This window comes from Lithobates pipiens, unplaced genomic scaffold, assembly GCF_037356315.1.
Source record: "Lithobates pipiens isolate NorthernLeopardFrog02 unplaced genomic scaffold, aLitPip1_a1.2 Scaffold_22, whole genome shotgun sequence".
Classification (NCBI taxonomy): Eukaryota; Metazoa; Chordata; class Amphibia; order Anura; family Ranidae; genus Lithobates; species Lithobates pipiens.
In genome coordinates, this window is record NW_027507784.1 from 137,687,706 (window position 1) to 137,702,471 (window position 14,766).

General features: G+C 46.7%; 1 protein-coding gene across 6 annotated transcripts in view; it reads right to left on the reverse strand.

Annotated features, from left to right (window-relative positions):
* LOC143924194 (uncharacterized) overlaps window positions 1-14,766 on the reverse strand; it is a 491,712-nt gene that overhangs the window by 293,891 nt on the left and 183,055 nt on the right. For all 6 annotated transcript variants that reach the window (XM_077448346.1, XM_077448344.1, XM_077448348.1 and 3 more), the window contains one exon: window positions 6,820-6,922. In XM_077448346.1, the coding sequence (XP_077304472.1) occupies window positions 6,820-6,922 (103 nt within the window). The remainder of the gene's footprint in view (window positions 1-6,819; window positions 6,923-14,766) is intronic.

Sequence of the window (14,766 nt, forward strand, 5' to 3'; positions counted from 1 at the left end):
ACTCTTTTTCGCCCATAAGTCATCACTCTGCAGTAAATACCAGGAGATGTCATATAAGTTGATCACACGCTGGTATTGTACACCAGCGGTGTTAGCCAAAATATTCCCCGGTCATTCTGACCGATGTTGGCGCTGTGGGCAACAAGCTGGTACCATTCTACACATTTTCTGGGAATGCCCTACACTCCAAACCTTCTGGCAACCTGTTCTGAGACTCATACACAAGTTTACAGATATTTCTCTGGACAATGATCCCGCGGCGGTACTCCTCAACTTAACCCCTATGTCGAAGAAGCGTTATCACAAGTCCTTACTTAAACATCTCCTTAATGCGGCCAGGGCCTGCATCCCGAGTCAGTGGAAGCAGCAATCAGCTCCAACGGTGACACAGTGGTTCGCAGGGGTAAATGATATCGAACGCATGGAGGACCTTACTGCCACAATAAGGGATAAATCAGAGGAACATAGGAACAGATGGTTCTACTGGACCCAGTATCGCTTTTCTGGGGAATACCTCAGTGAGATTCAATAAACTCATGAAGACCCCTGGAGACAGGTGTCCCACTCTTCGGCTGGCCGCTGTAATGGTGAGCCGAAGGGGTCTTTTGCTCCCCGAGGGGAAACCCCGCCTTTTCCACATTACCCCCTTACCTATCCTCTTCCATCTCTGCTATTTCACCCCCTGTTCTGCTCTCCCCCCTTTTCTCAACTCTATTTTTCTCATTCTTAACTTAATAATAGGAAAATACGGTATGTTCCGACCCCATTTGATTATTACGCAATACGCTTCCCCTACCTACGAATATTCCAACCCTTTGAGGGTGTCGGGGCTGGTGCTGAAGATAGCTTATGTAGAAGAAGCTCCTACACGAAGGGGAACATTAATCTCCTCTCGAATAGTCTTCACAGCTGTTTATGTCTTGTACTCCCAGGTTTTCTTGCCACTGGCTCTGATACCCATGTTTTGGTATTGTTTGTTTGTAACTGTCTGTTTTACGCATTCTGTGAAGTTGCCTCTGCATTGTATGTCGCATACTATTAAATAAAAAAAAAAAAAAAAAATATATATAACTATACATACTTCAAAAATGTCAAAATAAAATCAAAACAATATATTCAAATGAGCATTATTTGGCTGGCAATCCAGGATAAGTGCTCAGAAATCCCCCTAGATATTAAAATTAATTAAAGAGTATAAAGACCTCCTAGACCATATGATCCTGGATTTACAAAATAACCACCTAATAGGGTGGTACATACAACAGAAAATAATAGTTAATAAATAGCAGAGGCAGTTGCACTCACATTGAAATACCCAGCAGAGATTACATCCAAGTGGGACTATAATGGTCTTGAGACATCACCTCAAGGAACAACACATCAATTCCTAAATAGAATGTAAAATATATAATGGAACATCTTCATGTAGAGAAACAATTATTTTTTTTAGATCCTCAGAGAGTTCTTTGCAATGAGGTGCCATGTTGAACTTCCAGTGACCAGTATGAGAGAGTGAGAGAGATAACACAAAATTTAACACACCCGCTCGCCATTCACACCTGAGATCTTGTAACACTAACGAGTCACATGACACGAGGGATAATTGGGCCCAATTTGGACATTTTCACTTAGGGGTGTACTCATTTTTGTTGCCAGTGGTTTAAACATTAATGGCTGTATGTTAACTTATTTTGAGGGGACAGCATATTTACAATGTTATACAAGCTGTACACTCACTACTTTACATTGTAGCAAAGTATAATTTGTTCAATGTTGTCACATTAAAATATATAATAAAATATTACAAAAATGTGAGGTGTGTACTCACTTTTGTGAGATACTGTATGTAAGTCTGATGCTGCATTTGTCCCCTGCTGGCTCTAACACTGAGAATCGAACAATCAAATACTGCCAAACACATGTTTCTCACAGCTCTGTGAGCAGAGAGCTGGTGACTGTCAGTCAGCGGCTCTCTGCTGTGCCCCCCCCTCACATTTACTGGAGCACTGGGCTGTGGAGGGGGCGGGAGCGGCCGGCTCAGGCTCTCAGCATCTCGCTGAGAGGCTACGCCAGATGCCGGTCCAGGGATCTGGGCAGATCCAGACCATAAGGTCGCGATCCTCCCTGAGCCTAGACTGTCTCTGTGACATTAGCCGACAGCAGGCTTCAGCTGCGGTCTGCTGAGAATGGGTCACAGGAGTGCAGAACCAACTGTACTCCTGAGATACACAGGAGAAGTATAGCCAAATGAGCTTTGGCTGTACTTCTCTTTTTAAACAGAGACAGTCTCTGTCAGGAAAGGTTCCCTCCGCTGGTAATATCAATCATTTGGCATGCAGTACTGAGATCCACCATCCACATCTCCTGCTGGAATTATGTAATCTTTGGTCCGCAGTACTGGCGTCCACCAGCGGAGGGATCCTGGCAGTGTGGAGCAGGTATTACCTTCTGCAGTCAGGCGTCACATGACTGATAGCAGCCATTGTATAAATACCCGGCAAGTGCACACACACCTTGCCCTGGTATTGTCCTTGTGCCCTGACCTGCAGCCTGTTTACCTGTTTACCTGTTTCCTGATCCTTGTTTCCTGCATCCTGCCTCCTGAACCTGTTGCTACCTAATCCCTTTCTCCTTGTCCTCCATCTGCTGACCTCCTATTTATGACCCTGGCCTGGCTTGACTACGATTCTGGTACTCCCTTTTGCTACATATGCTGGTTTATTTGTTTATCGTCACTGTCTCGTTGTTTGGTTTGTTCACTCAGTCTGTATTGGTGGTGTGTTCACATGTATATGCATTTTACTTTAATAAATTTACCTTCACCTATTTATGTCTGGTTCACTCTGTCGTAGTCACACAGTTCTGGTCACATCTAGTTTATGACAGAATACCAGGGCCATTCCTGACCAGAAGTGGCTGCACAGGGGAACCCTTTTGCTTCAGTTTGGTTGCAAACATGAATGCTGATGAGGTTATTTATTTTTCTCTGCTGGCATCTGAGAGTAGTGATTATAGCCGCCAGGCTTTGAAAGGATGGTCTAGTGACCAGTTGTTTGCAGCTATCCATTTGGCTCAGGCCGCGTACACACGCGGGGACTGTTCGCCCAACTTTGTCCGTCAAACAGTTTCGGCAAACAGTCCGCTCAAAATTAGCATGGACGGACATGGCCACACACGACGAACGAACAGTTTGCTGAAACCGTGCGCGATGACGTGAACGGCACGTACGACGGGACGAAAAATATGACGTCCTATACACTGCATTATAACTTTCGGCGTGTTAAGCCTTTCTGAGCATGCGCGGAACTTAGTTTGTCGAACAAGCCTACACACGGGCGGACTGTTCGCTCAAACAAGGTTTCAGCGGACAGTTTTACGGAATTTCCGAAAAAACCTTGTTCATCAAACTGTCCGCTGAAACTGTCCGCTGAAAGCCCACACACGAGCGGACTGTCCGCCCAAACACTGTTCAGCGGACAAAGTTGGGCGAACAGTCCGCCCGTGTGTACGCGGCCTCACTCCCTGGTCGATCAGGGTTATATATTGTTTGGGGAGGTGCAGCCTTTGATCAAGATCTGTACTGAGCTGGCCCTGCCCTGTATCCCAGATAGCCATGATGATTTCACTCCTCCTTTTAATATGAATCAGGTTGTATCTTTAGTATGGCTTTTTGAAGATGATCCTGCTGATTTTTGTGAACACTACTCAGCCTGTTCCCCACAGGTGATTGCTGAGTGCATTGTGTCTGCTCAGTCTTTTGTTGAACAGGGAGGCTTAAAACTTCAGTTTGTACAACCTATACTTTCAGCATGGTCTGACATGATGCAATCAGCCCCAACCAAACAAACCACCTCTGCCATCAGATATGAGCCTACCCAAATGTATGTTTCCCCATCAGCCATGTCAACCTCAGTTGCAGCCCAGTACACGCTGCTCCCAACCAAATACTCATATCCAGTCTCTGCTGCCTGTACTTATCCTGCATTCAACCCACCTGCTTCTTCTCCGCTGCCTACAAACCCACAAGATCTTCCCCCAGCTACTGGTACCTCTTCTCTGCCATATCACAATCCTCCTTTCCAGTCTGCTGCACCCCTTACCTACAAACCTGCAGTCATCTACAGAGCTTCAGTGGCTAAGCCAAAGAAAAAACGAAAGTTTTTCCCAACCAAAATGACCTTACCATTAACCCAACCTGCCTCCACACCCACCAATCTTTCCCAGCCCGGAGTGCCAGAGCCAGAGTTCCAGCCCGGAGTGCCAGAGCCAGAGTTCCAGCCCAGAGTGCCAGAGCCAGAGTTCCAGCCCGGAGTGCCAGAGCCAGAGTTCCAGCCCAATGCCTTCCAGTCTGATGTCCCGGCCTTCCAGCCTGATGCCTTCCAGTCTGATGTCCCGGCCTTCCAGCCCGATGCCTTCCAGACTGATGTCCTGGCCTTCCAGCCCGATGCCTTCCAGACTGATGTCCCGGCCTTCCAGCCCGATGCCTTCCAGTCTGATGTCCCGGCCTTCCAGCCTGATGTCCCAGCCTTCCAGCCTGATGTCCCGGCCTTCCAGCCTGATGTCCCGGCCTTCCAGCCCGATGCCTTCCAGTCTGATGTCCTGGCCTTCCAGCCCGATGCCTTCCAGACTGATGTCCCGGCCTTCCAGCCCGATGTCTTCCAGTCTGATGTCCCGGCCTTCCAGTCTGATGTCCCGGCCTTCCAGCCTGATGCCTTCCAGTCTGATGTCCCGGCCTTCCAGCCTGATGCCTTCCAGTCTGATGTCCCGGCCTTGCAGCCTGATACCTTCCAGTCTGATGTCCCGGCCTTCCAGCCTGATGCCTTCCAGTCTGATGTCCCGACCTTCCAGCCCGATGCCTTCCAGTCTGATGTCCCGACCTTCCAGTCTGATGTCTCGGCCTTGCAGTCTGATGTCCGTGCCTTCCGGCCTGATGCCTTCCAGTCTGATGTCCCAACCTTCCAGCCTGATGCCTTCCAGTCTGATGTCCCGGCCTTCCAGCCTGATGCTTTCCAGTCTGATACCTTCCAGTCTGATGTCCCGGCCTTCCAGCCTGATGCCTTCCAGTCTGATGTCCCGGCCTTCCAGCCTGATGCCTTCCAGTCTGATGCCTTCCAGTCTGATGTCCCGGCCTTCCACTCTGATGTCCCAGCCTTGCAGTCCGATGCCTTCCAGTCTGATGTCCCGGCCTTGCAGTCCGATGCCTTCCAGCCCGACGTGCCGCTGCCTGCCTTCCAGCCCGATGTGCCGCTGCCTGCCTTCCAGCCCGACGTGCCGCTGCCTGCCTTCCAGCCCGACGTGCCGCTGCCTGCCTTCCAGCCCGACGTGCCAGGTTCCCGGTCCGATGTGCTTCTGTCTGCTGTCCAGCCTGAGGTGTTCCTGTCCGCTGCCCAGCTTGAAGTGCCTGCTTCCCAACCTGATGTGCCCGTGCCTGCTGCCCAGCATGATGTGCCCGTGCCTGCTGCCCAGCATGATGTGCCCGTGCCTGCTGCCCAGCATGATGTGCCCGTGCCTGCTGCCCAGCATGATGTGCCCGTGCCTGCTTCCCAGCATGAAGTGCCTGCTTCCCAACCTGATGTGCCCGCTGCCCATCTTGAAGTGCCCGTGCCTGCTGCCCAGCTTGATGTGCCCGCTTCCCAGCTTGATGTGCCCATGCCCGCTTCCCAGCTTGATGTGCCCGTGCCTGCTGCCCAGCTTGGTTTGCCTGCTGCTCCACTTGATGTGCCACCTGCCCCGCTTGATGTCCCTCACATGACTGATAGCAGCCATTGTATAAATACCCGGCAAGTGCACACACACCTTGCCCTGGTATTGTCCTTGTGCCCTGACCTGCAGCCTGTTTACCTGATACCTGATACCTGATCCCTGATCTTTGTTTCCTGCATCCTGCCTCCTGAACCTGTTGCTACCTAATCCCTTTCTCTTTGTCCCCCCATCTGCTGACCTCCTATTTATGACCCTGGCCTGGCTTGACTGGTACGCCCTTTTGCTACATATGCTGGTTTATTTGTTTATCTTCACTGTCTCGTTGTTTGGTTAGTTCACTCAGTCTGTATTGGTGGTGTGTTCACATTTATATGAATTTACTTTAATAAATTTACCTTCACCTATTTATGTCTGGTTCACTATGTCGCAGTCACACAGTTCTGGTTACATCTAGTTTATGACAGTCTCCTTCACTAATACAAGCAATTAATTTACTCCTATTGAGGTCAATTACTTTGTATTTTCTAATTGATATATTTGCTTCATATACAGCATGTTTGACATATATTGACATAAATAGGCATTTATGGACATATATTGACTTTAATAAACTTCCTTTAGTTTTGCAGCTCTTGTTTATATTGAACAGGAAATATCAGTAGCTTAGCGAAATGACAGTTACATACTCTGGTTGAAAAAAAGACAAAAGTCCTTTGAGTGCACCACATAGAAAGAAAATAAAAAACACACAAATACGCAATTAGAAAAGCTCCATATACACAATCATATATCCACAGTTGACCAATTGATATACATAATCTTATACCCACAGCTGACCAAGAGAAAGGCAAAAAAAAGCCCCGATAAAAGCATGATCCAATTTATTCCAGGAAAAAAATCCTTCCTAATCCCCCAAGTGGTAATACTATATTCCATGGATCAACTATACCCATAAATTTTAGTATCCATTTATATTTTGTGCATTTAAAAAAGAATGAAGGGCTTTTTTAAAACAATCACTTTTTATCGTACTTTCAGAATAGGGTAATGAGTGATATATTCTTATGTATATAACAAAATATCAAGTTGAGTTTTAGTTAGTAAGTCATCACTTACCTTAATAACTTTCAGCAGGATATTGGTATCTGATCTAACCCCCTTCTGATCAATGTGTTCATATGCAGAGAAGGCCACGTTTGCCTCTCGAATATCATGAAAGCTATAAGTAAAAACTGGTAATTAAGTTTTTTTTTTTAAATAATAAATTATATAATTATATATAATAAATGTACCAATTGCAACAAAAATATATTTTTTTCCCTTTAACCTAAAGCTCAGCCCTGCTAACCTGTTATTTCCCTTACATCTAGCACAATGAACTTCTAAAACCTCTGTTCAAGAGGGAGTGATGAAAAAGTTGAAGTACTGCCAGACATTTAGGCAGTTGTGCTTCTGCTTTGCTATATTGGCCCAATCAACTTGGAAAAAGGAACTAAATTTGATGACATTTAAGAAAGGCAAGATACAGACCTTCAAAGATCATGACCTAGCTTGTTTAACATTGGAACATATTGTCTCTAGGTGTCCCACAAAACATGTGCTCGTTTTATAAAATGTTCGTACAAACTGTGAAAATGGAAAGTAACCATTTATTGGGTTTTCTTTTTTGTTTCACCCCCTGTGCAAACATTTTAGGACTTCAATTTATATGTTAAGGTGGTCAAAAAATAGACTTTGCTATCATCTTTTTTTTTTAAATTGTAATTTTTATTAGTTTTCAAAGCAAATACACTATAATAGAACATTGGAGAATTCAATAAGCAGAAGTGAATATCGATAGTAACATTAACAGTGACTACAGAAGACAGAGAATAATGTCCACATATGCAGGCACAGGGGTGAACTGCATATCCATATCTTAAACAGTGAGTAACAAACAGTTTGTGTAAACCAAAACGAATAATTCCGTTCAACAGAAGGTCTGAGGCCAAAGAAAGCCAAAGCAACCAAACAATCACATGGTCATTATGGTGAATCCCCGAAGAGGGTGAGTTACCTGGAGGGTTATGTAGTGGAAGATGGGAGAAGTAGCCAACAAGGAGGAGCTACGACCGGCAGCTGCAATCAAAAGGATCTATAAGTAGGGGGGAACCATATTCTGACCGATCTCAGGGTTCCCACACTTTATCAAACTGGGGAACCAAATCGTGCACCGAGGCCATCAGATACTCCATTCTCCGAATTTCAGACACCAATTGAAGAAATCTAGGCCAGGGAGGAGTTGCACCAGACAGCCAACACAACGGGACAAGCCTTTTAGCAGCTAATAAAATGTAGGAGACCAGCCGGTTGGTATTTTTAGGTAGGCCTGGGACAGGGAGACCCAACAAACAATATAAGGGTTCGATTGGGAGGGACGCCCTTGTCACCTTCACTACCAATGACCCCACCGCTGTCCAAAAAGGTTGTATCAGGGGGCATTTCCAAAAAATATGGAACAGTGACCCAACGTCAAGTCCACACCGCCAACAACGCGGCGAGGCTGAGGGGTCATATTTGTGGATGACATTGGGGGTCCTATACCAAAACATGAGGATTTTTATTGCCGTTTCCCTTTGTGTGACACACTTAGAGGATTTAAAGGTAGGGGACCAAATCCTATCCCATGTCTGTAGGTTGATAGGTTTGTCCAACAACTGAGACCATTTACCCATATATAGATGTGTAAGTTAAGTTAAAGGAGTCGACTCATGGAGGATTCGGTGAATAGAGGAAATTAAACGTAGTTGATGGGGGCCCTGAGTACAAAGGTGCTCAAAGGCCGTGGGACTGTCAAGGATTAAAGTTGGAGATTTGGAGCTAAAGTAGTGTCTAACCTGTAGGTAAAAGTAAAACGAGTGCTTGGGGATGTCATATTTTTCACGTAAAGTCTCAAAAGCATGAAGTCTACGTGAAACAGGGTGTACCAGGTTTCTGAGTTGGAAAAGGGGGGGGGATCTAGCCACGGAGAAATCCTACCTAGAGACAGACCATCAGGAATGATAGGGTTAAACAAGACATTCGTAAGGGGGGGGGGGGGCAGGCTGAGGAGAGGGAGTACTTTTTGTTGCACTTTTGACACAGGTCCAAGGTAAAGGACATTGGGGCCGTGCATTGACGTCTAAGGTTAGGATGTAGTGGGGATGGAGTTCCCCAGATCAAGGAGCACGGGTGAACCGGATATAGGACTCCCTTCTCAATAGCAGACCACTGACTCGTGGCACTAAGAGAGGACCAAGTAGCAATGATTCGTAAATGGGTAGTATGATAGTATTTCGCGAAATCCGGAGCCCCCAATCCTCCCCGATCTCTAGGCGCAAACACCACTGAGCTGGCAAAGCGATGAGACCTGTCAGCCCATATAAATTTTAGAAAACGCCTTCGAAGAAGTTTAAGCTGTGGGGTTGGGATGGCAACTAGCAGTGTCTCAAAGTGGTAGCGCAGTCTGGGCAAAACTGACATTTTAAGGACGTTAATCCTGCCCAGTAAGGACAAAGGGTATTTAGACCAGGTCAGTAGGGAAGTATTTATATCCTGAAACAGGGCAGGGAAGTTTGCACGAAACAGGTGGGAATAAGAAGGAGTCAAAGAAACTCCCAGGTATTTTAGGGAATCATTGCACCATCTATAAGGATAAGTTTCTTTCAGTCTAGAGAGTTGTGTAGTGGGTATGTGTATGGGAAGGGCCTCAGTCTTGGAGGTGTTAACTTTGTAACTAGAGATACTCCCAAAGGATGACAGTAACTTATGCAATGAGGGGAGGGAGACCTGTGGATTGGTAATAGTTAGCAAGATGTCGTCCGCGAAGAGTGATAGTTTATACTCCCCCTGTCGCATCACCACCACACTAATATCTGAATGGGAGCGTACGGCCTTGGCTAGGGGCTCTAGACATAAGATAAATAACAACGGTGATAGAGGACACCCCTGCCGAGTACCGTTTATCAAGGGGAAGCAAGGCGACAAGAAGGACGAGATCTGTACCTGGGCAGTAACCGTTGAGTACAAAGCCTCAAGTGCGTTTAAAAAAGGGCCCTTAAACCCATATACTTTGAGCATGGCGAACATATAAGGCCAACTAAGCCTATCAAAGGCCTTTTGTGCGTCTAAACTAAGTAGAAGTGCTGATTTGTTGGTCTTGTCCAGAAGGTCAACCAGATTGATTGTGCGGCGAGTGTTGTCTCCGGCATGCCTGCCAGGGACAAACCCCACCTGATCTCTATGAATATGTTTTGGGGCAAGGACTGATAGTCTAGAAGCAAGAATTTTCGTAAATATCTTGTAGTCCGAATTCAGAAGGGCTATAGGCCTATAATTATCTGGGATGGAGGGATCCTTACCCGGCTTGGGAATGACTGAGATGAAAGAGTGTGAAAAGTGGGGGTGAGGAGGGGTGCCCTTTAGTAGAGAATCAAAAAAGTTGAGCATGTGTGGTCCCAAAATGTCTAGGTAGGTTTTATAGTAGAAATAGGGGAGACCGTCAGGGCCGGGTGACTTATGAGTTGGGAGCTCCAGTATTACATCAGAGAGCTCATCTGCCGTTACTGATTTATTTAGGGCCTCTAAATCACTCGACGAGAGCTTGGGAAGTTTCAGGTTGGAGAAAAAGGACTTAAATTTCTCTTGTGCAAAGTGAAAATGATTTTCTGGGGATAGACAATTATAGAGTTTATGGTAAAAATCACCAAAAATGTTTGAGATTTCACGGGGGCAATAGGTCCTAGATCCGTCAGGCCGGGAGAGAAACTCAGGAAAGGAATTGAATGCGCGTGGACGTAGTTTATTAACTAACATTTTATGGGGTTTATTGGAAAATTCGTAGAATTTCTGCTTTATCCAGAGCAGCGATTTGGCTGCCCGATCGAGTTGTGCCGTTTTAATCTGCTCCCTAAGTAGAGTGACTCTCCGCAGCCTCTCCACTGTGAGGACGCCCAGAAGCCTCCGCTCAGCCAAGAGAAGAGCAGTAGTGAACGATCAAATGTGTTCGATTCTGTCTCTCTTCAGTCTAGAACTCTGCAATACAAGCGCCTCTAAAAATGGCTTTGTGGGCTTCCAACAGGGTGAAACAATCGGGAACCGACCCTTTGTTCAATTGGAAGAATTCCGTAAGGCTCTTTGCAAGGACAGAGTGGGAGCTTTCAGACTGTAAGAGGGGATTGTTAAGCCGCCAATGGCAAGATCTGGGGTAGGCCTGGGTGAGCAAGAGGTCTAGGGCAATGGGGGCATGGTCCGACCAGGTAATCAGCATCACCTCAGAATCAACCACGTGTGGGATGAGAGAGTCGGATATAAAAAAAGTGATCAAGCCATGAATACATTTTATGAACTGGAGAGTAAAAGGTAAATTGCTGAGCCGTGGGGTGTTTAATCCTCCATGAGTCGAAAATCTAATGGGATCTAATAAGCTGACGGAAGGAGGTAGCTTGGGAGGCAATCCTCCTGGGGGGTGTTGATGAAAACAGAGTTCGTCTATCTCTGGAGGGAGACATTACCAAGTTAAAGTCCCCACCGACTATCATAAAGGGCTGTGATGGGTAATGGGGGGAATCAAACAGGCCACTAAGAAAGTCAATCTGACCAACATTAGGAGCATACAAGTTGACGAGGGTCAGAGAGGTGTTGAAGTATTGACACTCTAAGACTAGGAATCTACCATGGGGGTCTGCATGGGATTTTTTAACCTTAATGGGACATGACTTTTTGATCAGGATCACAACACCTGCCCTGCCTGTGGAATCAGAGGCTAGGAAGGAGATAGGGAAGTGCTTGGAGGCAAACTTAAGGGAGCCTTCTGCTTTAAAATGGGTCTCTTGCACCATAATCACGTCCGCCCCGGAAGACCTGAATTCCTTCAGGACCAGCCAGTGCTTACGTATAGAGCCTAGGCCCTTTACATTATATGACAAAAGTTTTAAGGCCATAGGGGCAAATTAAATGGGTAAGCCTGTGTAAGTACCTGGGGATTGTAGTACAGCCAAAGATAAGCAACATTGAACCAGGGCATCATTCGACAGAATGTGACAATAGCATCAGTTATACACAGGCGATGGGAAAACAAAGGGCCAGGGTAGCCTGAGGCCTAACCAACCTATGTAATGCATAAGAAAACAGTGAAACTGAGCTGTAAAAATGGACATTTTAGAACAAAAAATGTTAAAAAGAAACATTAACAAAAGAATCAGAAAAATAAAAAAGAGAAAAAAAAACAAAAAAGAATAAAACATCTGGAGGGCCTGAGGGAGTTATGTGCCTCAGGGGGCCCAGGGTACCAACCCAGGCCAAGAGGGTCATAGCCGGACGATGACCGGAGGTGGTCGAACTTGAAAGTGGAAGGGCCATCTACTCTCCTTATGAGAGCGAAAATTGGCATATAGCATTAACAACATATAATCATTTGGAAGGACGGAACCCCATGGGATGGGGAAAAATAGTCCCAGCCTGAACTATCAAGGCAAAGGACAAACTTGATGTTATCATAGCAACAGAATCCTCTCCTTTCAAATTCACAGGGGAATGAGAAAAGATGAGGGAGTATAAGCAGCATACAAAACTGAACCAAGTGGGATCTGGCGGGGGAGTTCAGGGGGGTTGTTTGGAGAACCGTGGGCATTGAGGTGTAGAGAGATGGCTCCTGGATTTGCTCCTCACGGGTGTCCAGATGAGGCTTGGAGTATTGGGAAGTGGGCGAGTCTGGGCTTCAGCAGGGTGTATGTCCTCCTCAGGAAGGGGGGGGAGTCCAAGGCCCTTCAAAAAGGATTCGCTCTCCGGAAGGTCCCGTAAGGTATGCTGAGCTCCATTTTTTGACACCAGCAGACGAAAGGGAAACCCCCAGTAATATGGAACCTTGTGATGTTGCAAGTAGGAGGTGATCGGCTGAAGGTTCCTGCGTTTAGCCAGGGTGATGGGAGAAAGGTCACTAAAAATATGCAATTTCACCCCTTTGTAGATGATTTGAGGTTTGTTGCGCGTGGATTGGATCAATGCCTCTTTGCTTTCAAAGAAGTGGAACCGGACAACAACATCCCTGGGTCTGGCACCAGCAGGAGGCTTGGGGGCCAGAGAGCGGTGGGCTCTATCAAGGCGCCAGTCTATGTCCACAACCGTAGGGGCCAGGGTGTTAAAAAGGCCTAGGAGGTAAGGACATAAATCAGAATCTCCCACAGACTCCAGGATACCTCTAAAGCGCAAATTCTGACATCTCTCTCTATTTTCCAGGTCCTCCTGTTGCAGCTGTAATTGGGAGACTGAGAGGCGGAGGTTATGCTCTTCAACGGCCTGGACATAGCTAACCATCTCGTCAAATTTATTTTCGAGTGTGTCCGTGCACTCACCCAGCTGGTTAACCTCCTTTCTCAGTTCCACCGCAAGCTTATTAACCTTGGCTGAGACATTAGTTGTAATCTGTTGGAGCAAATGATATAATTTGGCATCCAGCTTGGCATCCAAAATAGCAGGACCTGGTTCAGAGGCCTGGGAGACATTAGCTGGGGGGGTGTCAGAACCCCCAATTCCCAGAGCGAAGCCATGGTGGAGAAAGGATCCGGAGGGGAATGGGAGGGTGTAGGTTGAGATCTGGTAACAAAACGGTCCATAATAGGCCCTGTCTACTGTTCAGGGATTTGTTTGTAATGTTCCTGTTGCTGACCAATTTTTCCCATGGGGTGCTTTGATACTGTAAAGAAAAAGAAAGCTTACCCCCGAAGCTGTTAATAGCTAGCGTGGCTTAGCGGGGGTTGTGGGGAGTAGATAGACCCTTTAACTCATTTAAAAGTCACGGTGGTTAAAGATGATAAAGATCATGAGGATAACTGATGATGGGTACACTCAATTCGAGGAGGAGCCACTTCCCCATCACCCTGTTAGGCTGTGATAAAAGCCACTATGTGATGATGGTTGTAGCAGGGTGTAGCAAGATGGCCACCAGCATCCAGTACAGGCCAAAGCCAGGGCCTTGCCTGAAGAGGGCTGCAGAAGATACTATCTAGGCCCGCTGCGGTCAGATGTGGATTTCAGCCCCTCAGAAATTCTTGATGGTACCCCCAAAGATGCGCCCACCCAGCGATGTGGAGGGGGGACTAGGAAGACAGGTCCAAACGGCCCCTTAGAGGACTCACCAGGCCGGAGGAAGGCTGAGTAGAGGATCCCAGGAGGCTCCCGTTCTGGTGGATGCAGCGGCCGGGTTCCTCCTCCCCGGATGACACGAATCAGCCGGCGGAGCGGACCTCGGTATGCTCCGCAGGAGAGGCCGGTGCTCGAGTAGGCCTGGAGGGCCGCAAGATGGTGTCTAGCGAGGCGGCTAGTAGCGGCCGCAACGGGCTGAATTCCGCGGCCCTCGGATGGCAGAAAACGTCCAAAACCACCTAAAGGTGTAGAGCAGGACCCAGCGGACAAGATGGGCTGGATTCTGGATGTCTTAGGCGGTCCGCTGCGGAGGATGGCGACAGATTGCAGAGTGACCGACGGAGCTCTAGAGACAAGTGACCGTCAACGGTTCCGGCCGGCCACGCCCCCCGCTATCATCTTTTTAAAAGTATTTCACACTGTGCAATCAAGTCAAGTGTGTTGGAATTCTACTAGGGATTTGTATTGTTGTAAAGTCAAATAAACAAATGGGTTAAATTTAACTCCTGATTAATATCAGCTAAAAGCTCTTTTAAATTCTCTAAATATGTATGTATATATTAAAATCATTAGGGCCCTCCTATTCCTTCTGTATTGAACTGTATTGTAATTGTGCTGCCCCCCCTCTACATTTTAAAGCACTGCACGATATAAATCCTGTATAATAATTACAAGATATTGGTCAAAGAGCAATGGTGTCAAGTATTGAATGGCTAATGGACACAGCAGTATTCTTTTCGTGCAGCTCAGTGTATATTGAGCAAAAAAATTATATCTAATTGTTTTTGGATAGCCTTTTTGCTCCTTGCACTGCTTTAAAGCTGAACTACAGGCAAACAGTATAATACATTGCTAAAAAGGGTTTGAAAGGGCCAACTACATGAAAAAGATTCATCGGCATCA